Source organism: Tenrec ecaudatus, chromosome 8, assembly GCF_050624435.1.
Source record: "Tenrec ecaudatus isolate mTenEca1 chromosome 8, mTenEca1.hap1, whole genome shotgun sequence".
NCBI classification, from domain to species: Eukaryota; Metazoa; Chordata; class Mammalia; order Afrosoricida; family Tenrecidae; genus Tenrec; species Tenrec ecaudatus.
In genome coordinates, this window is record NC_134537.1 from 39,245,254 (window position 1) to 39,270,529 (window position 25,276).

At 38.4% G+C, this 25,276-nt stretch overlaps 1 protein-coding gene across 5 annotated transcripts in view; it reads left to right on the plus strand.

Moving 5' to 3' along the window:
• Window positions 1-25,276, plus strand: part of DLG1 (discs large MAGUK scaffold protein 1) — a 235,722-nt gene that overhangs the window by 63,835 nt on the left and 146,611 nt on the right. For all 5 annotated transcript variants that reach the window (XM_075556240.1, XM_075556241.1, XM_075556243.1 and 2 more), the window contains exon 5: window positions 6,393-6,557. In XM_075556240.1, coding sequence (XP_075412355.1) covers window positions 6,393-6,557 — 165 coding nt within the window. The remainder of the gene's footprint in view (window positions 1-6,392; window positions 6,558-25,276) is intronic.

The window sequence follows — 25,276 nt, forward strand, 5'->3', positions numbered from 1 at the left end:
TACAATGCTTAGTGGTTCTTGTCTACCATTCCCTTGCGCATTATATAGTGTCCCTTCTTATCTCTTTTTATGGTTTGCACTTTAAGGTCAATTTTATCCGAGATTAGGATTGCAACCCCTGATTTTTTTGTATTGCTGTTTGCTTGGTATGACTTTCTCCAGCCTTTGATTCTCAGCCTATTTTTTTCTGCAGCCTTGAGATGTGTCTCCTGTAGGCAGCAGATTGATGGGCTGTGTTTTCTAAGCCAGCCTGCTAGTCTCAGTCTTTTCATGCCTGAGATCAGGCCATTGATACTCAGAGTTAATATCTCCATCTACGAACTCTGTGATGTCATCTTATAACTTTTGTGATGGGAGTTTTCCTACCTTCCTTTCTTATTAATGTGTTGTGGATGTATGTGTGTGTATCATTCTTGACTTCTTTCCATCCTTAAGCCAGTGCTATCTTGGAGTCTGTTTTCTTTTTGTTGCCCTCTGGGTGAGGTTGTTCTATGTGGCGGTCTTTATTTACGTTTGGTGAGTGTTGTTCTTCTGCCCATACTGGGTCAGCAAGGATCTTTTGTAGGGCTGGTTTTCTTCTAACGTATTCTTTGAGTTTTTCCTTGTCTGGGAAGACTCTTCTCCACCTAGCTTGATCGATAATTTGGCTGGGTAGAGCATTCTTGGGTTTGGGTTGTTTTCCTTCAATTTTTGGTATATGTTACTCCACTCTCTCCTCCTCTTCATAGTGTTTGCCGATAGGTCTGAGCATATTCTTATTTGGAAACCTTATATGTGATTACTTGCTCTCCCTAGCTGCTCTCATGATTTTCTCCTTTTCCTCAAAGTTGAATAGTTTAACTATTATGTGCCTTGGTGACTTCTTGCGTTTCAGTCTAGCTGGTGTTCTTTCAGCCTCCTGAATGGTTGCCTGGTTTTCATTCACTAAGCTGGGGAAGCTTTCCTCCAAAAATTCTCTCACTATTGTTGCAGATGACTTCTTTGTTTTGTCTTCCTCCATTAATCCAATAATTCTAATGTTGTCCCTCTTCATAGCAGCAGACATTGCTCTTAGGTTTTCTTCAGCTTCCCTGATGATCTTATTAGATTTTTGTTTGTGTTTGTTAAAGTCTGCTTGGCTGTCCTCCAAGTCAATGATGTGGTTCTCTGCTTCCTATAGTTGATTCTCAAGGTCTGTGAGTGTGCTACTGGCTTTTGTTATTGCCTCCCTAAGCTCTTGTATTTCCATTTGGTTTGTGGACTTTATTTCCTCTTTCTTTTCATACTTTTTCTGTATTATTTGTCTCATATCCTGTATGACTCCAAGCAGCATTCTGAAAATTTCTCTCTGTGGCAGCTCAGTGTCTACTTCTTCTATGCATGTCGTTTGGTTCAGGACATGTTCTGCTATTGCCTTTTGTTTCTCTTGTTTTTTCGTTGAGGTCATTTAGGTAAGAAATACAAATGGATATTGCTATGCAGAGTAATTGTGGGTATGTAAAGTTTCTTGGATATTTTTTCTAAAATAATGATAAAAGTGAGCCTAAGGAATCTCTGGTTTGAATCATTAAAAATAATAAGTAATTGCATTTACCTTTCTGTAACTGTATTTTGTTACAGAAAGGCATCCAGAAAGTATTTGATGATAATTTAACTTGAAACGATGTTTATTTTTAACCATAACCATATATATAATTAGAATAAATTAATATATAAATTTTTATTCAAAAAGACAATACTTTCTTGTCCCACCTCCTTTTGCTTTTCAGAAGGCCACTTAACTGTTTAAGCTTTGTGTTCTGTTCATTATCTCTGGTTATTATGTTTGTATGAGAGTTCATGGAGAAATAGAATGAAAAGATAATGGGATTTTCCACAAACTTTAAAAGCCCCCCTGTATCGCTCTTAATTAACTGTAGAATTATCGACTTCCTTCTATATTAAGTACTTAGCTTGTCACATTTCTCATTCTATCAAGAGCTGTCATATTCAGGTTTCCATTTCTTGATGCTGTGTGTCATTGAGTCCGTTCCGACTTATAGTGACCCTGTAAAACAGAAAGAAACAGTGCCTGCTTCAGCACCATTCTTACAATTGTTATGTTTCAGCCCAATGTTACAATCATTATCTCAGTCCGTCTGCTTGTCAGTCTTCCTCATTTTCACTGCCCTCCTACTTTACCAAGCATGATAGCCTTTTCCAGCGACTGATCTCTCCCGAAAATAGGTCGAAAGTATGGGAGATAAAGTCTCTTCATCCTTGCTTCTCAGCATGCTGGCCTCTTCCAGGACAGATTTGTTTGTCCTTTTGGCAATTCTTGGCACTTCCAATATTCTTTGTCAGGACCATAATTTAAATCCATCCATTCTTCTTCAAGTGTCCTTTTTCCTTTTACCTGCATATGAGGCAATTGAAAATTCCCAGGCTTGGATCAGGTGCCGCATAATCCTCTAAGAAACATCTTGTTCTTCAACACTTTAAAAATTCACCCAATGCCTACTTACTTACATGGAAAGCAAGCTCAAGGAGAAATCAATGGGACCAACGGGCCTTGGGCAGAGAAGGAAGCTGGGGAAGGATGCGGTGGGCAAATAATGCCGTAGACAAGGGAACAACTAGGAAATTAAAATTAATGAGGATATAGAGATCCTGGGGGTGCTAGTGCAATAGCAGTCTAGCTGAGAGGAAGTATTATGAGGCAGAAGTAGGGTGAGGTGGGGCAGAAGGAAGGAAAACGGAAACAGGAATGATCTAGGAAGCAAAGCTATGGATAGAGAGGTATAAGCATAGGTGTGCTCATATGTAAATACATTAATCCACAATAATAGAGGCATTGACCTATGTACATATATTTAGATGGCAATACACTGAGGTAGACGGACTTCAGGCCTCTGCTCATACCCTCCCTCAACACAAGAATACTTTGTTCTAGCAAATTGGAAATCTGAGATGCTGACCCTCCCAGTACAATTGCTAAAGACAAAATGGGTGTATAAGCTATTAAAAGATGGTGCCCAGCTATTAAAAGATAAGTGTCTGAGAACTTAAAGGCTTGAAGTGAAACAAGCGGCCATGCAGCAGAGAAACAAGTCCACATGGAAGCACACCAGCCTGTATGATCATAGGTGTCATTGGGACTGGGTAGAAGGAATCAGAAGATCAAGATCCTTAACAAACAAACAAATCATATGGTTGGGAACGAGGAGGGTTGGAGCAGAGACCCAAAGCCCATCTGTAGACAATGGAACAATCCCCTACAGAGGGGTCACAGGGAAGGGGTGAGTCAGCCATTGCACCAATGAAACACACAATATTCCTCTGATTCCTTGCAGCTTCCTCACCCTCCACTACCATGACCCCAGTGTGCCTCCCACTTCAGACTAGACCAGAGCATGCACACAGGTACAAGAGCTCACGACACATGCAACCCAGGAGCAGGAATGGGATTAGCAATACCAGAAGGGGGAGAGGGGGAGGGAAGGCGTAATGGTTGCCACACAGCCACACACCCCCTCCAGGGGGAAGAACAACAGAAACCATGGGGAGAGACAGCAGTTGGTGTGAGATATGAAAATAATAATTTATAATCTTATCGAGGGGGCGGGGAAGAAGAGCTGATACCAAGGGCTCAATAGCAAGTAGTTGTCTAGAAAAGATTGATGGCAACAAACGTACAAATATGCCGATGTAATTGATGGATGGATTGTAGTAAGAGTTGTAAGAGTCCTAGAGCCCTCCATAAAATGATAAAGATATTTCCCCAATGCAGTGCAGCCTGTGATCTTGACTGCTGCTTCCATGAACATTAATTGTGTATTCGAGCAAGATGAAGTCCATGACATCATTATCATGATGGCGACTGTTGATCCAGTTGTGAGGATTTTGGTGTTCTTTACATTGAGTTATTATCCATTTTGAAGCTTGAAGTCATTCATCTTCATCAGAAACTGGTGCTTATCACAGGTGCATAATAAGCTTCCCTCCAGTCATAATGCTGAATTTTTCTCATAGAGTCCAGCTTCTGGTTATCTTCTCATCACACACATGGAGTAAGTGCAGTGAAAGGACACCACCCTGACACATTGTTCCTGGTTTTAAACCATGCAGCATTCCACTGCTTACCTTCTAACATTCATGTATTTGCTTTCAAAATTATTTTAATTCCTCATTGTGTAATAGGATAATAATGTACCACTACCATTTTTGGTCAGATTTCTTCTTTACTCTTTATTCTGTACTTGTGCCTTGATATAGTTATGTAATAATTTGATAATGCTAAGTTTTGTTTTACAGCTTACTAAGTTACCATTTATTTCCAGAAAGTTGAAAAATCAGTAAATGTTAGTATAATAGCCATGCCAATATTTTAATAATTTATTTTTATTTAAATACATATGCATGTGTACAGACACACACACACACGACATATACATACATGCACATTTTGTCTCTTTCTAGGAGCCCTGGTGGCATAGTGGTTACTTGTTGGGCTGTTAACAATTTGTCCTTTCTGTATCTTTACTTCTCCAAATCCTTTATAGAATTGGGTAATTTAATTAAACCTTTTTTTTTTTTTTTTGTTATCCCTAAAGACCTTTGTTGTGCCCTTAGTTTCCTGGTGCAATCTCGACTTTTCCTCTCGGCTTCCATGAGGCTACCCTTAATGCTTTTTGGGGTCTCTACAATTCTGTTAGCATATATCTTTTTTTCTTTTTTAATAATTTTATTGGTGGCTTGTATAACCCTTAATCACAATCCACACGTACGTCTATTGTGTCAGGCACATTTGTTCATATGTTGTTATCACTTTCAAAACATTTCCATTCTTCTTATAACCTTGTTATCAGCTCATTTTCCTCTTCCCCTACCCTCCCTCCCTCATGAATCCATGAACATTTATTTTAAAAAATTTTCCCCATCTCTTAGACTGACTGATGTCTCCCTTCACCCACTTTTCTGTTCTCCAGCCCCCTGGGAAAGGGTTATATATGTAGATCATTGTGATTTGTTCTCCCCTTTCCCCCCTACCTTCCTCTTCCCCTCCTGGCATCGCTACCCTCATTATTGGTCCTGAGGTGTTTATCTGCCCTGGAGTCTCTGTGTTTCCAGCTCTTATCTGTACCCATGTATGTGCTCTGGTCTAGTCAGATTTGTAAGGTAGAATTGGGGTCATGATAGTGGCAGGGAGGAAGGGTTAAAGAACTAGAGGAAAGTTGTATGTTTCATTGGTGCTATACTGCACCCTGACTGGCTTGTCTCTTCCTTGTGACCCTTCTGTAAGGGGATGTTCAGTTGTCTACAGATAGGCTTTGGGTCTCCACTCCGCACCCCCCTTCATTCATATTGATAAGATATTTTTTGTTCTGGGTCTTTCATGCCTGATACCTGATTCCATTGACACCTGGTGCTCGCACAGGCTGGTGTGCTTCTTCCATGTGTGCTTTGTTGCTTCTCAACTACATGGCTGTTTATCTTCAAGTCTCTAAGGCCCTAGACACTATATCTTTTGATAGCCAGGCACCATCAGCTCTCTTAACCACATTTGCTTTACAGCATAAATCTTTGAATAGCTCCTTTAAAAAATGCTATATGAGGCAGTCCTTTCCATAACTGAATTGTTTTTTTCAATCTCACATTTCAATGATCGTTTGACAGTGCTTTGAATTCTGAGATTAAAATTGTGACCCACTTACGACATAGTTGCATTGTCAAATTTGTAGTTTCAGACATTTTTTATAGCCGTCTGATTTTGTTGTTTGTGGGGAATGTGAGCAGAATAGTTATGTGATAATTTTTTTTCTACATGAAAATTTTGAGAATGATTTTTAAAATTCTTGGCACCCTAATATTTTACAATACTTTAAATATAGCCTCCTCTCTGTCATTATCCAGGAATCTCAGTGAAATCTTTCATTTAAAGAAGATAACTTGTTTTAATTTATTAATTTTTTCCTTTTAAATTTATTTATCCATATGTATGCCTTTTGAATACTCCTTTATTTTGTCCCATTGACGTTTATAAGAGCCATTTATAGCATGGGTCATATATAACCTTTGTTCATTGTTAATACCACCACCCTTATTCTGCCTTGTGATTTTCCTTACGGGTGGGATTTTGTCAGGAGAATGAAATGGAGAATATTTTTGTTTTAATACCTAGGCCTTCCAGCATGAGTTAATAAACACTTATCATTTATAATTTTATTCAGCTCTTATAATTTCCTTTCCTTTTGTGTATGATGTGAGGTAGATTTTGTTTTCATAAAATTATGCTAATATCTTAAAAAAATAGATACCAAAGAATTGACTCTGGTTAAGGGGTAGAGGTCTGAATTGTTTTGCAGATAAAAGAAAAATACTCTTCACTACTGGATTAATTTTCAGTTAGAAATTAAAATATATTTTCTTCACAGAAATACCGGTATCAGGATGAAGACATACCACCTCAAGAGCACATTTCCCCACAAATCACTAATGAAGTGATAGGACCAGAATTGGTTCACGTTTCGGAAAAGAACCTGTCTGAGATTGAGAATGTTCATGGATTTGTGTCTCATTCTCATATTTCACCAATAAAGGTAAGATAATTGTTTATTTTGTTGTTACAAATTATATATTACTTTTATTACTAGCATAGCACATGGTCACAGAGAAGTATTTATAAATATAGGTTTTCTTTTTATAGTTATGGAGAATTTTTTGTACTTATAAGCATTTTAAATAAATGTTTATAAACAAATTTTACTCAGTGTTACCACCTTTAAGTGGTAAAATTCCTATGGAGTCAATAACTTATATTTCAAACCCTGCACACTGAATTATTCTGAAAAAATGTTTTAAATATTACTAATTTGAAGAAAGGTATTATCATTTTTGATACGTGTTTCCTTAGACGTTTCCTGATTTTGCTTTTTCTATTTCCCCTCAGAAATAACAATAGTTCTGATTTTGATATTTATCTTATTTTTTTAAAGTTTTACCACAAAATTGAATCTCTAATCAAATTTTTTAGATTTGTATATTAAAATTTTTTTTTCTGTAAATGAACTATATGTATGTAACTGTCAGCTTTCATTTTTATTCAACAGTATATTTCTGAGATTCATTATTTCCACTGCTTTTGAGTTTTCTATTTTATGAATTTACTGTTTATCTTACTGAGTGTTGAGTTATTTCTAAGTTATTACCAAAAAGTGTTGCCAAAGCATATATAGCTCTGTGTATATCTTTATAAGAGCCCTAGATGGTTTTCCAAGTAATCTTATAATTAATGCTGTTAGCAGAAGTATATGTAATATTTCTAGTTGTTCCTTCTCATTAATATGTATATGTATGTATGTATATATCCCTTGACTTGGGTTTGAAATGGTTTGTCACTGATTTTAATGTAAAATATCCTGCAATATTTCCTGGATATATTTATTAATCATTCATCTTCCTTTCTCTGTGGCTTGCTTATTCAAGATTTTACCTGTTTATGCATTGGAATGTTTTTTATTGATTTGTTGTAATTCTTTTTACATTCTGGATATTGATCCTTGGTTGGTTGAGTTGTAGCTAAAGGATCATTTCTTTACTAGGATAACTATCTGCGTTTTGGAATTGTCTTTTTTTTTACAAAATACTTTTTTTTTTTTAAACATTTTATTAGGGGCTCACACAACTCTCATTACAATCCACACATATACATACATCAACTGTACAAAGCACATCAGTACATTCTCTGCCCCAGTCACCCTCAAAGCATTTGCTTTACACTTAAGCACCCCGCATCAGGTCCTCCCTTTTAATACTCATTTTTATTTTAAAATTTACATTACTTATTTTGTCTATGACATGAACTCAGATTTTCACTCATCTTATTGATACAACAGAGCAATCCATTTATTTGCGTTTGGGTTAAAATCAGATTCGTTGATATCAGTGTACATATCAATTAGGATTTCCCAACCTCTGCATATTATTTGCCGCAGGATAAACTTTGTTGCCAAACAATGAAGTGTATATTTTTCTCAACTCTCTTGTGCCATTAATGTATCGCTTTGTCCTATGGACTTTGTAGAACATAAAACAAAATGTAATTGGAACCTGGAGGCAGGCACTACCAGACACTGGATTCATAAAAGGACTTCGCCATTTACCATATTGATAGGTTTCTGTGCTGTACAAATCCTGTATTGCCACTTGATTCCTTTCTGTAGATAGGCTGTCCCACAAGAACTACATTCTTTTTTTTTTTAAATTTCACTGGTGTTAACTGACACATGAGAAGTCACAGAAGGCATTTTGCAAAGTTAACTGCTGTATATACTCAAGTATAAGTTGACCCTAAAATAATCCAAGGCACCTAATTCTACCACAAAAACCTCGGAAAACTTACTGACTCGTGCGTAGGGTGGGAAATGGAGCAGCCACTGGTAAATTTCAAAATAAAAAGACACTGATAAAATGACGTTAATTGAGGCATCAGTAGGTTAATGTTTTTGAATATTTATTTCAAAGAAAAACAGTAAGCTAGCTCTGTAAGTGGGAAAGAGGGGCAACATCAACGACTCTAAAAGTACAAAAATCTTAGCTCAATCAGCAACCAGGGAAAAACACAAGAGGTAAAATTCTTCAAATGGAATTCCTCCTCATTATCTGAATGTCCAAACAGAGCTTCATCTTTAGCTGGTGTGAGGTTATCAGCATAGACACTGGCATCCTCACTGAGTTCACAGTCATCACCAGCACTGCTGTCGTTCTCATATAAAGCGTCATTCATAGCATCACTAATGCCACATTTCTTGAAGGCATGTTGCACCATGACCTCTGGAATCTCTTCCTATGCATCAGGAACTCACTTGGCTATCAATCCTGTGTCGGGCTTCATCAGATTTCCAACTTTTGTCAGTCGGAATTGACCAGATGACATCCATTCATGCCACATCTTTGGTACACGGTCTTTGAAAAGTTTATTTAAACACAAATGTAGGGGCTGCAATACAGATGTAAGCCCACCTGGATTAACGGCCAAAGTAACTTAAGAAGACTTTGCCAATGTAATACACTACTGCTTAAATTTTCTTTAGTAGCACCATTCAGGTTATTAGTGTTAGTTTTACTAGATTATTTTCCTGTAGGCTTTTGTCCATTTTATATGTTTCTAAATTATTATTTGTAACAATCTGTTATGTTTTAAATGTCTATAAAGTGTGTCTTCTTTTTTATACTGTTTTTAATTCCACCTGTTTTTTCTTTGTCATTCTTACCAAAGAGTGCCTACTTATTTTCAAAGATACTCTTTTTAAAGAAGCCTATTTCTTTGGTAAATCTTCTCTTGTGTTCCTACTCTGCGTATTATTCATCTCACTCCTTATTCTTATACATACATGCACAAAATGACTAACTGCTCCCCAGGAGAAAGATGAGACTCCTGAAAAGACTCACAGTCTCAGAAACCTACACAAGCATTTCTGCTGCTCTATCCTGTGGGGTTACTGTGAGTCAGGCACAACTCAGTGGCAGTGAGTTTACTTTTTAAGGTTTGACCCCATGAGTAGGTTCCTCAATTTTCAAACAGAGGTGCTTTTTTACTCTTTTCATATCTTCTTATGTATTATATTTTCATGTCCTGTTTTCCATATCTTAGAATTTACTTTCTTGTTTTCCTTGTACTGGCGATTCTAGAAAATATACATATTTAATGTAACAAAATCTAAAGTTGATATATTTTACCTTTCTTTTGGACAATATGAGAACTTAAAACCCTTGGGTTTCAGACATTCCTTCCTGCTTTATTTGATATTCTTGTCACCAAACCCATTGTCTTAGAGTCAATTCGGACTCCTAGTGGCCCTCTGGTGCAGAGGAGAGCTGCCCCCTTTTGTTTCTGAAGATGTAAAGCTTTACCCCGCAGAAAACCTCCTCCTGCTATGTGACATGGCTGATAGGTTCAAACGGTTAGTAGCTCAACTCACACCCCATTAATCCAGGGTTGCTATGAGTTAGAATTGATTCATTGATAGCTTTTGAGTTCTTTTACTCTTTTTCAGTTTATTTTCTTCTGGTAAGTATTAGAATATCATTCACTGGAACAATTATAAATACTCCTCTGTGATAGTATTAAATAGAACCGTCTTTGTCCGTTTTGCTGTCTATCTGGTTGATAACAGGGAACTAAATAGGTAAGGATTTTCATCCCTATAATTTTAAAGTAATCCTTCATCCATTTTTAAATTACATTTTACATCTTATTTTCTACAGTTTTTGTTGACATAATTTACATATCATATAATTCAATGTTTAGATATATTAGAGTTGTGCATTTACTAATCAACACCACCCCTGCTGCAATAGTCAACTTTAGGACATTTTCTTCATTCTTGTTTCCCCCCAACTTCTCCTGTCAGAACCCTAGTTTCTATCTCTATAGATTTACCTATCCTGAGTTTCATATAAACAAAATCATTCAAGAATAAAGAAAACCCAAAACACAAACAGCCACAACAAAAACTAGCGACTACGACAGAATACACACAGAAGAACCTCAAGCCAAAAGATAGCAGAATGTAATGGAAACTAGAACAAGTTGAAAATTGGGTAAAAGGGAAAACAAATGGTTAAGATGATAAAGTTCATCAACTGTATGTGCAACAGTCCACATGCTGAGGCACCTTTTCTGAGGGTGAGCCCACTTACATCCTTGGTCAGTGGGCCCAGGGAATGAATTCAAGACTTAGTCCATGTGGGGGCTTTGTAAATGGATTTTGGGCCTTCACTGTCACCCATAGCCTTTTTCAAACTGGGTGCTCAGAATTTTAAGCTCTGATTCAGGCTCTCTCTGATCTTGGATTTTATTAGTGCTGATTAGTGTGCTTCTGTGTTGCCTTAGCTGATAACTCACTAGATTGCTTGTTTTAAGAGTCTAGATGCTATTCTTTCAGTTAGGCATCATCTGATGGCTTTACATTTTCCTGTTACACCTATATCTTTATTGATCTTCATGAGGACAAATAACAAATAGGACCACATTGTAAAACTTAGTTGTTTTTAGATTAGGGTTTATGATTAAGTACAAGCTTTTTCATAAATGTTTAATGGATTTTTCCTATTGCATACTTATTACAAACATTTCTCAATGTCGGAACTTGTAAAATTAGTATGTTTATATTGTAATTTGGTGAACACTTTGATTTTTGTTATTTCCCTTTTACTAGTTTTGGGGGGGGGGAGTGCTAATATGAATAATCCTTGGGCATAAAAAATATTTGGGCTATTTCCTTAGAGTGGATTTACAGGAGTCAAATGACTGCACCAAAAGCATTTGAGGTTTTTTGTTTTGTTTTAAGTTCTCAATCACTTTTGGCAGATTATATTTTGGCTCAATATGATTTAATAACTGTCAAAAGATACTCTGGGGAAAACATACTTTCTTTTAAATTAAAAAGAGCTTAAACATTTGAAACAATAAATTTTTTATAACCAGAAGAAACTAAGAAATTAACAGTGAAGTTTCTTTTTCTTTGTAAAAAAAATAATTTTATTGGGGGCTCATACAACTCTTATCACAATCCATACATCCATCTATTGTCTCAAGCACATTTGTACATTTGTTGCCATCATCATTCTCAAAACATTTGCTTTCTACTTGAGCCCTTGGTATCAGCTCCTCATTTTCCCCCTCACTCCCTGCACCCCTTCCCTCACGAACCCTTGATAATTTATAAATTATTATTTTTTCATATCTTATACCGTCCAACGTCTCCCTTCACCCACTCTTCTGTTTTCTGTCCCCCATGGAGGGGGCTATATGTAGATCCTTGTGATTGGTTCCCCCTTCTATCCCATCTTCCCTCCACCCTCCAGGTATCACCACTCTCACCACTGGTCCTGAGGGGTTCATCTGTCCTGGATTCCCTGTGTTTCCAGTTCCTGTCTGTATCAGTGTACATCTTCTGGTCTAACCAGATTTGTAAGGTAGAATTGGGATCATGACAGTGAAGGGGAGGAAACAGAGAACTAAAGGAAAGTAGCATGTTTCATTGTTGCTATACTGTATCCTGACTGGCTCGTCTCCTTCCCGCGACCCTACTGTAAGGCGATGTCTACTTGCCTACAGATGGGTCTTGGGTCCCCAATTCACACTCCCCATCATTCACAATGATATGATGTTTTGTTCTTTGATGCCTGATACCTGATCCCATCGACACATCATGACCCCACAGGCTGATGTGCTTTTCCCATGTGAGCTTTGCTGCTTCTCAGCTAGATTGCAGCCTTTAAGACCCCTGACACTGTATTTTTTGGTAGCTAGGCACCATCAGCTTTCTTCACCACATTCGCTTATGCACCCGCTTTGTCTTCATTGATCATGTCAGGAAGGTGAGCACCATGGAATGCCAATTTAAGAGAACAAAGTATTCTTACATTGAGGGAATACTTGAGTGGAAATCCAATGTCCATCTGCTACCTTAATACTAAACCTATAAATATATGCACGTACATCTATTTCCCCATCCTCATGTATAAATATATTTGCATATGTACATGCCTTTATTTAGACCTCTATAAATGCTCTTTGCCTCCTAGTTCTATTCTGTATTTCCTTTTACTTTCCTCTTGTCCCACTATTATGCTCAGCCTTCATTTGCGTTTTTTGGTTTTATTAAACGAGTAAAAGCAGCCTTAGGGGCCTAGTGAGTTACGCATTGGACTGCTAACCACAAGGTCAGCATCTCAAACCCACCAACCACTTGACAGCAGAAAGATGAGGCTGTCTGCTCCCATAAAGATTTACTGCCTCAAACCCAAAAGAGCAGTTCTTCTCTGTCTTATGTGGTCATTAGAATCAGTTTAGTGGCAGGGGTGGTGGTGGTAATAGTAGTATATAGTAGCTTTCTTAAACCTAGTGATTAGTATTATTTATGGAGTAAAAGTTAAAATATGATGTAGCATGGCAAAAATGGAGAATTTTTTTGACATTTTTTAAAAGGGAACCGACTTTAAGGTAGGATTTTGAACAATAGTTAAGACAGTAGGAAAAAAGACAGGTTAAAGGAACTAAGGGATGTTAATAGAGGAAACTGCAATATGCAGAAAAGTACATGATACTGTAGCTTATACTTAGGGTGCTTGTTAACAAATGAGTGTAAGTGAAAGGCCGTAATTGTCATTGGATGAGTGACTCCAGAGGTTAGCCACCATGAAACATACCGTGATAGAATCTTACCAGGTGTGATTAGTAATATTATTGTTAGGTACCATCAAGTTGACTTTTGAGTCCTAACTACTCTGCAACTGAATGAAACCCTACCTGGTTTTGTGCCATCCTCACAAGTATTTGCTTGAGCCTATCTGGTAATCTGTGGTATATTCAGTATTCTTCATCAACACAACAATTCATGTATATCAGTTCGTTTTTTGTCTTCCTAATTCTTTGTCCAGCTTTCACATGCATATGAGGTGATTGAAAATACCCTTACTTGAATTGGGCTCACCTTAGTCCGAAACCACCAGCCAATCTGGAGAAAGACAGGGCTTTCTACTCCAATAGAGTTACAGTCTCAGAAACTAACAAGGGCAATTCTATCTTGTCTCTCTGAGTTGGCGTGCACTCAGTGACAGTGAGTTGGGTCAGATGCACCTTAGTCCTCAAAGTGACAGTGACATCTTTCTTTTTAATGCTTTAAAGAAGTCTTGGGCAGCAGATTTACCCAGTGTAATAAGTTTAATTTCTTCGCTGCTACTTCCATGAGTGTTAATGGCGGATCTTAAGTAAAGTTAAATCTTTGATAACTTTAGTCATTTCTTATGATTTATCATGATGTTGTCTATTGGTACAGTTATGAGGCTTTCGGTTTTCTTTACATTGAGTTGCAACCCATAGGTGGATACTGTGTTTCTTCATCATTAGTAAGTGCTTCAAGTCCTCTTAACTATTGGTAATAGTGGTTCCCATTACTGAAATAATATTGTGATTGAAAGTTATGTTAGTCAAGGTTTAGAGTAAAAGTCTTCATGACCTTATTAATGATTTAAGACTATAAAGGAACCTCCCCCACCCCCTCTTTTTTTTTGCCAGTCTTAAGAGGGTATTTCAAAAAGAAATTGATTACATAGTGGTGAAAAACCTACGGTGGAAGAAATAGAGGCATTGGGTAAACTTTTTGTGGCTCTATTGCTGTTAACTACCCTGTAGTATGTGCTCCAACTCCTGGGAACCCCTGGCACACTGAGTGAGACACTACCTAGTCGTCTGTGTTTTCCCCATGTGGTTGTGGATTGGACTGTGGTGATCCGTAGAGTTTTCCTTCGCTGAATTTTGGGAGTAGAGTACCAACCCTTTTTTCCTAGTCTGTTGTTTTCAGAAAGCTCTGCTGAAACTTGTTCACCATCATATCTACAGCTTAAGCCACTACTGATAGGTGATACGTGTTCATGAGAGGCATTGGCCGTAATTGAATTCACGTCGTGCCTCTTGTGAGTTGCCGTTGAATCTGCTCTGACTCAGGATGAGCCTGAGTATAACAGAATGAAACGTACCTGATCCTGTCTTGTTCTGGTCATTGGTGTACTTGAGTCCATTGGTGTGGCAGTTTTGTAAATCCATTTTATTGCGGGTTTCCTTGGCTCTCACTGAACCTCTCCCAATCATGATGTCCTAGCAATTGGTCTTTCCTAATCCTGCATCCAAAATAAACGGGCTGAAGTCTCATCATTCTCACATCTGAGGAGCATTCTTGGCTAAACAAAGATTTGATTGTATCATTTCTTGTGTTCTTTTTTCATTGTCCACCTGCATTCAATTGAGGCTCTCGGGAATCTAGAATTGTACCACTAAACTACCACTGCCCCCTTGAGTGGCCATACGAAACTATAAGCTTAGTTTTTTTTGTTTGGTTTGCTTTTCCTTTCCTCCTCTAATTTTATATATATTTTGTTAAGAATAGAATATACCATAATTTATTGGCCTTTCAGCTAAGATTAAGTGAAGAACAGAATTATACTCAGCAAAGTACACACCATTTCAAAGTATCAGTATGTAAAATTTGGCTATTCCAGTTATGCAAATATTCACCTTTCTTTTTAGACTTGTTTTTCTCTCAGTAACCCACAGTAACTGCCTCCTAAGGTTCCTGTCCACTCTTTTGAGTTGGTATTGTCAATTTGATCCCAAATAAATAGTTCTTAAGAGCACAGTGTTCTAGGCAGATCTCTTACTGCTTAAGTTAAACTAATGTTCAGGTTTATCAGTGAAATAAAAATGCATTCAAATTACTGTCAGCTGGAAAGTTAGAGGAAGAAGGACCAGTAGCTGGAAACTAATGTATCAGTCATACTCTTTGATAAAGTTCACGTTCTTTTGGGTCACCTTTCTTTAGAATGGGCATGCATGTGGATCTCTTCTAGTCAGTTCGCCAGGAGATGCTGTAGAATACATGATGCTGGCAGTTGCATGGTATAGTTTTGCAAGACTGATGACTTCTTCACACAAATTCCTGTTTTCACAACGATACACATCGACACTACACACACACACCTGACTTTTGGAATACATAGAAATCAAAATGACTACACCTGTGGGAAAACAATAATGGAGAAGCTCAATATCATCAGCCAAAACAAGGCTAAGAGCTGACTGGAGCAGACCATCAGTTGCCCATCTGTAAGTACAGGTTGAAGCTGAAGAAAACTAACACAGTACACAAGAGCTCAAGTATGACTTTGAGCATATGCCAATTGAATTTAGAGAACCTCGCAAGAACAGATTTAATGCATTGAACAACAGTGACTGAAGACCTGATGAGTTGTGAAATGACATCAAAATCATCATGTGAAGAAAGAAAAAGATGAGTGGAGAGTAGCTAATGTGAATTAAGAATTTATTTAAATAAAATAAAAGAACTGAGCAGAAAATGTCAAAGGACGGCTCAAGAAGAAATTAAAGTACTGCAGAGCAAAGACCTGGGGTTAGAAATAAACAAATAGAAGAATGTACTCAGCATTTTTCAGGCTGAATGAACTAAAGAAAAATTTAAGCCTCAAGCTGCAATATTGGATTTTCGGTGGAGAGGGGATACTGAATGATGCAGGAAGCAGGAAAAGATGATGGAGGAGAATATACAGAGTCACTATGCCAGCGGTTCTCAACCTGTGGGTCATGACCCCTTTGGGGTCAAACAACTCTTTCACAGGAGTCCCTCGATTCATAACAGTAGCAAAATAACAGTTATGAAGTAGCAATGAAAATAATTTTATGGTTGGGGGGGTCACCGCAGCATGAGGGACTGTATTAAAGGGTCACTGCATTAGGAAGGTTGAGAACCATGCACTATACTAAAAACAGGTAACATAAGATCAAGAACTCTGAGAAAGGTATTGAAGGCAAAAGTTCAAACTCAGTGAAAGCATTAGTGAAAAGGTCCCAGGAGTTGAAATGTTTCAATAAACTGATACAATGCTTAAAGCACTTTCTTCTATGCCAAGAAATTTAAAAGCTATCTTAGCAACTGATGGAGAGATCCATATTTGTGCCCATTCCAAAAAATTTCCCAAGAGAATTCGAAAATTATTGAACAATATCATTAATCTCATCACATGTAAGTAAGTTTTGCTGAAGCTAATTTAAAAACTTTTGCAGTAGTACATCACAGAGAGCTGCCAGAAATCCGAGCTGAATTCAGAAGAGGACATGCTGGTGTCAGATGAATCATGGTGGAAAACAGATATCAGAAAGATGTTTACTTGTGTTTTATTGACGATACAAAGGCACTCTGGACAATGTAGTTAATAACAAACTGTGGTTAGTATTGCAAGAAAGTGGGAATTTCAGATCATTTAAATGTGCTTGTGCAGAACCTGTACATAAATCAAGAAGCAAGTCATTGAAATAGAGTAAGGGTGTATGGGTATGCTGCATGGTTTAAAATCGGTAAGGTATGTGTGTCAGGGTTGTATCCTTCCACTATACTTACTCAATATGTATGCTAAGAAAATAACATGAGACACTGGACCACATGGAGAAGAACTTAGCTTCAGAGTTGGAGGAAGGCTTATTAATAACCTGCCTTATACATATACATGATACAACTTTGCTGGCTTAGCCAACAAGACATGAAATGCTTATACTTATCAATAAAGATCAAAGAGTGCAGTCTTCGTGTAGATTGCAATACAGGGTAAAGAAACTCAGCATGTTCACAACTGAAACAACAGACAACATTATGATAAATGGAGAAAAAGGACTAAAGTCCTTTCTAGGATTTCATTTTGCTTGGATCCACACTCAGTGCACATGGAAGCAGCAATCAGAAAATCAAATAGGTATTGTACAGTGCGGATTTGCAGAAGAGCCAAGATGTCCCTTTGGAGACTAAGGTGTGCCTGATCCAAGCCATGGTATTTTCACTTGCCTAATACGTCTGTGAAAGTTGGACACAATTCAGAAGATCAAAGAAGCATTGGTGCATTTAAATTTCTGTGTTGGTAAAGAATATTGAAAGTACCATGAATTTCCAGAACACCAACAACAAAAAATCTGTCTTGGAAGAAGTACCACCAGAATGAATGCTCCTTAGAAGAGAGGATATTGAGATTCTGGACCGTGTTCTCAGGAGGGATTGGTCCTTAGGGAGGATAATCATACTGGCACAGGCTCATCAAAAGAAAAACAAGGCAGACCCTCAACGAGATGAATTGACACAGTGGCTATAACATGGGGTCAAGAATAACAAGATGTGAGGATGGAGCAGAACCAAGTCATGTTTCACTCTGTTATATATAAGCTTACAGAGATAGAAATCTGACTGCATTGTACCTAACTACAACATAGTTCAGCTTTAAAAAGACGTCAGGGTATATTTTTGGCTTAAGGTTTTAAGATTGTTTCAAGACAATTATTTCAGCGATTAATCCAGCCTTCCTGACTGGAAAGTCTAGAGTTAATTAGGATTTAAAATTTTGGTTTGAATCCCATCCCATCCCACCCTCACCTCTACCCCCTCCTTCATTAGGATTCTTCAAAATGCTCAGAAATGGTAGCCTGGCACTTTCTATTTTTTCTGGTCTCTTGTTATACAAGAGACGGTTATTTGTGGAGGCAATTGGCCATATATTTAATATCCTCCTTTTCCTGACTCCCTTTCTTCCTCTGCTGTTCCTGATGAAGATAGACCCATTATTTTTCCCTTGTGTGGACACTTGCAAGCAGTTACAGCCTCAAGCATGACACATAGCGCTAGGAGGCAAATACAGCAGAAACATTAAACATGTTTCAGGCCAATCACTGGGATGCTCCATGAACTTGTGACTCTTAAAACTTCCAAACCAAGGAACGAGGTCTCATTATGTGTTTAGTTATACTTAAGCAGCTGCATCAGCTGCTCTTTAAGCTTAGAAATTGAATGGTTATAATTATAGATATATGACTCCTGTGGGTCCCTGGATGGAGCACACAGTTAGGTAGTCAACTACTAACAGAAAGGTTGGTGATTGAAATTCATCCAGAGGCACCTTGGAACAAAGACCTGCCTGTTTCTGAAAAGTCACAGCCATGAAAGCCTTATGGAGCAGTTCTATATTATATAGAGTCACCCACCATGAGTCAGAATCAACTTGGTGGATTTTAGTATGAGAACTGAAAATTACTCAATACCTGAGTAAATTATAAAAATAAACAAAATCCTTCAGGACCAATGGTGAGAGTGGCGATACCGGGAGGGTGGAGGGAAGGTGGGTTAGAAAGGGGGAACCAATTAGAAGGCTCTACATGGCTCTACATGTCCCCCTCCCTGGGGGACATGCAACAGAAATGTGGATGAAGGGAGACATCGGACAGTGTAAGACATGAAAAAATAATAATAATTTATAAATTATCAAGAGTTCATGAGGGAGGGGTAAAAGGGAGGGAAGGGAAAATGAGCTGATAACAAGTAGAAAGCAAATGTTTTGAGAATGATGATGGCAAGAAATATACAAATGTACTTGACACAATGGATGTATGTATAGATTGTGTTAAAGAGTTGTATGAGCCCCCAATAAAATGATTTTTCTTTAAAATCAGTCTATTTCCAAATAGTTTTATTTTTATGGCAAGGAATGTAAGGCTGAAATTGGTATATGTAAACATTTTTAGGAGGAAGTTCAGATCTAAATTAGAAGAGGAACTGTTAGCAGATAATTATTTTACAGAGGTATATCCTCTAGCCTGGGCACACATCACTTAATAGTACTGAGAGATTCTCAATTGAAAAGAACTAACAGCAGTTGGTAGTTTTTAAACATTTGTAAGAACTGTGTCAGTGGCAAAGAAGAATGTAGTCAAAGAAATAAAGCCTATTAAATTTAGTGAGAGGAACAGAATATTTCCCATTTTGAACATATGTTGTTGTTGTTGTTAGGTGCTATCAAATCTGCGCTGATACCCAGCAACTCTGTGTACAACAGAAGGGAGCAGTGTCCAGTCCTGTGGATTTAGCCCATGGATGCAGCCACTGTATCAGTTAGTCTTGTTGATGGTCTTCTTTTTCCATACTGAAGGCTCCAGTCCTTGAGTACAGAATGGGACTAATTGAAATTTTTCCTCAGCTCTGGAAATATTAAAAATTGTTTTTTTATTTTTGGATCTGCATAGGCTACATAGGAAACATTTAGGTTGCATGGCAAATTAACCACTAGATGGTGCTCCAACAGAAGGGATCTGTAAAGAGTATTCTAGATAAATATTAAATCATCTGTATTTTTATCTGTCCTTTCCATCATAATCATGTCTTCTCAAATTATTTATGGTATGAAGTTTAATAACCAGGCTATAAAGGTAAGGAAAAAGGCAATTATGTTACACTTATGAATGTTTTGACTGTATTGTATGTGCATGCAAAAACTAGAGAATTAATGAAAACCAAAGACTAATCGATGGCTTTGAATAGTAGTTTTGGTGAAGAATAGTACACAGGCTGCTAAATTTTTGGAAGAAGTACAGCTAGAGTGATCCTTTAGAAATGAGAATGGGAGACTTTGTCTCATGTACTGTGGACATGGGATCAGGCAGCTCTGGAGAACATGTTTGGTAAAGTGAAAAAGAAGCCGACTCTCAGTGAGATGGTGTGACCCAGTGCCTGCCACATTGTGCTCAACCAGCAATGATTGTGAGGATGCCATGGCACTGGGGCAGTGTTTTTTTCGTTGTACACAGGGTCACTATGAGTTGGATTAGACTCAAGGACAACTAGGATCAGCAGCAACAGCTTTATAGTTAGTAATTCATTTTAATATTTTAAAAGGTTTTCTTTCACTTATTTTTTAAAATTTAAAAATGTTCACTAAGTTTATTTAATACTTGTCTTTTGTTACTGTACCTAAACACATTCAGGGTTTTTTTGGTGTGTGTGTTGAGTTTGGAAACATGGACAAATAATTGATATCCTATCCACTATAAAAATTTCATATGGCTTTCTACTTGATGTTATAAAGTGAACATTTTTCATACTTAAAAATTTTTTATAATTATATTTTAGGTGATATGATAACCCTTTGAGTGAATGTATTTCATGTATTTATTAAGCTTTCTCCTTTTGTGGGGCAGGGCCTAGTTTCCCTATAGATTATTTTAAATTCTGAAAAGAAAAATTAGGAGAACTTTATAAGAATGTTAATTGCATGTCATATCAAATTTTAAATAGTGATTCGGTAGGGTGTTTAAGACATTGAGTATTTTTTTAAATTCATTTACTTTAAATATACTTATCAGTTTTTGTATTTTACCAGTGCCAATAAATGTTGAGTTTATTCTGGGTCATAGTGACACCGTGCGTACTAGAGTAGACCTGTGTTGATTTTTGAGAAGTAAATGATGGAGTCTTTATTCCAAAGTGCTCTAGGTGAACTTGAACTTCCAAACTTTCAGTTTGCAGCACACGTTATTTTGTAAACCAGGGATCCTCAAGTTTTTCTATACTAAACTTGAGTTTTGTTTTAATGAGGTAGAATTATCTTTTGAGTCTGCTACATCATTCTATTCTGAAGCACAGATCAGCAAGGAGTTGGTTGTCTTGCTCCTCCCATTCAGTATGTGAAGCTTACTATGGTTTAAGTTGAATGTACCATTTGTTTACAGGTATTGATTACTGAAGGCACCCTGGTAGTAGAGTGGTTAAGGGTTCAGTAGACCAAATGATTGGTGGTTTGAACCTACCAGCCATTAAATGGAGAAAAAAGTTGTAGCTATCTTTTTTCATAATGATATATAGCCTTAGACGATATCCCTGCTCAGAGCAGCCAATGCACAGAGAGGACCATATGGCCAGCCCCACCATGAGACACAACATCCCTCACTGATCCATAGCCCTATGGGGAACAACCCTGGAGACAAGAGTGTGGGAATTGTGCCCGATCTGGCCCCACCATACCGAGGCAAAACACTAAGGGCGTGCAACAGAACAGCAACAAAGTCCCTAGGGAATACCAAAAACAGACTTTGGGGCCAGGGTGTAGCATCCAATTAGATTCGACTGGAAAACACTCCTAAAGGTCAACAAACAGACCTTGAATTATTTATAGGCTTTTCTTTATTTTTTTTGTCATTGGTTTTTTGTTGTTCTCGTTTTGTTTTCTTTTGTTGCTTAGTTTTACTCTCTTGTTTTTGTGCATATTATTATCTCTGCAGGTCTATCTAAATCAGACAGGTGGGATAAACAATCTGGAGGAGAAAACACCGAGACCAGTGATTATAGGGGTGGGGTGGGGGTACGGGAGAGGGGGAAGTGTGGGGAAAGGAAGTGGGTGTTAACCAACCCAGAGACGAGGGAACACGTGATCCAAAATCGGTGGCGAGGAGGGTATAGGAGAGACCTGGTAGGGCTTTATCAAGGGCAATGTAACCGAGAGGAATTTCTGAAACCCAAATAAAGGCTGAGCATGATAGTGTCCACTTAAGTACTCCCTCAATGCAAGAACACTTTGTTCTATTAAACTGGCATTCCTTGGTGCTCACCTTCCCAACACGATCGCTGAAGGCAAAGTGGGTGCATAAACAAATATGGTGAAGAAAGCTGATGGTGCCTGGCTATCAGAAGATACTGTCTGGGGTTTGAAGATAAACAAGCAGTCATCTAGCTGAGAAGCAACAAAGCCACATGGAAGAAGCACACCAGCTTGTGTGATCACAAGGTGTCGATGGGATCAGGTATCAGGCATCACAGAACAAAAAATCATATCATTGTGAATGAGGGGGGGGTGTGATGTGGGGATCCAGGGCCCATCTGTAGGCAACTGGACATTCCCCTACAGAAGGGTGGCAGGGAGATGAGCCAGTCAAGGTGCAGTGTAGCAATGATGAAGCATACTTTCCTCTAGTTCTTTAATGCTTCTCTCCCCCTCCTTCCCCTCCCACTATCATGTTCCCAATTCTACCTTACAAATCCGGCTAGACCAGAGGATGTCACTGGTACAGATAGGATCTGGAAACACAGGGAATCCAGGACAGATGAACCCCACAGAACCAGTGGTGAGAGTGGCGATACCAGGAGGGTGTAGGTGAGGAGGGGTAGAAAGGGGGAACCAATCACAGGGATTAACTGGGAGACAGTAGAAAAACGGGTGAAGGAAGACATCAGACAGTGTAGGGTTAGGGAGTACTTGAATGGAGGTCCAATGTGCATCTGCCACCTTAATACCAAAACTATTAACATATGCACTTATATCTATCTCCCCGTCATATAAATACATTTTCATATGTATATTCCTATATTTAGACCTCTATAAATGCCCTTTGCCTCCTGGTTCTTTCTGCTATTTTCTTTTAGTTTCCTCCTGTCCCACCATCATTTTAAACATTCACTTTGCTCCTAGTAATTCCTCTCCACTACATTACACTTGATTAAACCCCATCAAGCATTCTACGCCCTCCTCGGCATCGATTTTAGATCACTTACTATTCCCTTGTCCCTGGGTCTGTTTATTCTCCCTTTCATTTCTCCCACCTCCCACTTTCCCATGCCCCCCCTGCAACTGTTGGTCCTGTTTTCTCTTTGGGATTGTTTATCCTGCCTATGTTATATAGACAGACATGGAAAAAGAAGAACAAACAAAAATAGCCTATGAATAGTTCTGGTCTGTCTGCTGACCCCTATAAATGTTTCCTGATCGAATCTGATGCAGTGCCAAATCCTGCCACCACCCCACCACCACCAGCCCTACTGAAGTCTATTTTCAGAATTGCTCGGGACTTTTTTGCTTTGCTCCCCTTGCTGCTCTGTTTTTCTCCCTTCATCTTACACCCTGGTGGGGGCAGGGAGTCAGATTGGGCACAATTCCCATACTATGTCTCCAGTGCTGTCATCTGTAGCACTGTGAGTCAGTAAGGGGACATTATGTCTCGTGGTGAGGCGGACCCTACAGTCCTCTCTGTGCGGTGGCTGCTCTGAGCCGGGTTGTTGTCCTTGAAGCTTGGTGGGCTAAGATGCTTTCCACACTCTTTCTCCTTCCTACTTTGTTCCCATGTGTACTGGGCAGACCTGGCATACTCCCCTGGCTGCATCCTGAGTGCTGTCCTCTGCAGTGCATTCTGGGATAAGGCTCTGCTCTGCAGACCTCTGTTAGTTCACTGCTTCATTCCGGTATGTTGCCTTCAAGGCTTGGTGCACCAGGTTGAGGTCTGGTCCTTCTCTCCCTTTCCTGTGTAGCAAGGGCTGTAGTAGGAGAATTGGTTAGGAAACCTTACTCCATATATCCTACAGCCCCGATCTTGCCCTTTCATATTTATTTTTGCTTCCTAAACTCAAACATTTCAAGAAACATAATTTGAGGCCTGGAAGCCTGCCAGAGTGTGGTGAATCTGAGCTCTTTGAGGGAAGGGCTAGAGAAGTGGAGGCCTGCCTTCAGAAGGGGGGGACCTTGATGGAGCACACGTCAAGAAGCAACAGCTTACATTTTGATTTTGTGTGTGTGAATAGTTTTATGATTTTTGCAGCAATATATATTTTTACTTACCTTTATGTTAAAATAAAACTTTTCAGTTTCCCTCAGAGAGGGTTCTTAGTTCATTATCTACCCCTTGTGATTTTCTCTGTTCCATTCCCCTAAATGGAATGGATTATTCCGCTTAAGGCCACAAATTGTCAACCTTAGGAGGAAAGTACCAAACATTCTCCTTAATATACCACAAAGCATCTTCCCTAAGAGTCCCGTGTGACTATAAATCAGGGGTTTTTAAACAGGGGGCCAGTTCACTGTCCCTCAGACCCGTCGGAGGGCCGTACTATACAGTTAAAAAAAAAAACAACCTATGAGCAAATTCCTCTGCACACTGCACATATCTTAATTTGAAGTAAAAAAATAACTGGGGCAAAAACACCCGGCGGCCCGGATAAATGTCCTTGGCATGTGGCCCGCGGGCCATAGTTTGAGGATGCCTGCTCTAAACCAAGTCTGACCATATATCCATTTCTTGGGAATGATGCCAGTGAAACAGTATTAGCATATTTTCTTGCTGAACCAGGTTTTTTAGTTGACACTCTGGCTGTAATTTGCCCTTGCTAGTCTCCAGTAGGTTATATCTGGTTGGTATTGTTTAACATCCAAGAGGGCTTCAGAAAGTTCATAGAAATATAGCATAACCTTTTAATTAAAGTTTTTCACAAACTTTTTGGAAAGTCCCCTGGTATAAATAAGGAAGATTTATGAGTCTATATGTGAAATAATGGCTGCAGTTTGGGTCTAATGGTGAGCTCAGTTTTAAAGTTCCTAAATCACTCAGCATTAGCAAATTACTCTGCAGTCTTTGTTCAGACATTGTTTCAAAAAGACCATACTATTGTTTCTACTGCCGTTAAGTTGATTCCGACTCAATAGTGTTAGCCCTATGTAAGGTTTCCAAGGCTGTGATTTTCCACAGGAGCAGATAACCTCATTTTTTCCATAAAGGAGCTAGTGGATTTGAACCACTGACCTTGTAGTTAACCACCCAGAACTTACCCAACAGCACCACTAGGGCTCCTTTTCTAAAGTCAACTCCCTGTTGACTCAGTGAGCCTGTAGTGCAGGGTAGAACTTCTCCTGTGGGTTTCTGAGACTAACGCTTTACATGAGTCTAAAGCGTTGGTTTAGAACTTTCAATTAGTAACAATGTGTAGCCACTGTGCCACCAAGGCTTAGGTCCCTAGGTATTGGGTCTTTGAAAATACCCATTTGACAACCAAGCAGTATTATTTTGTGAACTAAAGTATTATTCCTATTAATTTTGGCTATGAAACAAAAACTTAGCAATGTTTCATTATACATTTATATGAAGAACCGAGAGCTATCTTAGCTCAGTAAATTT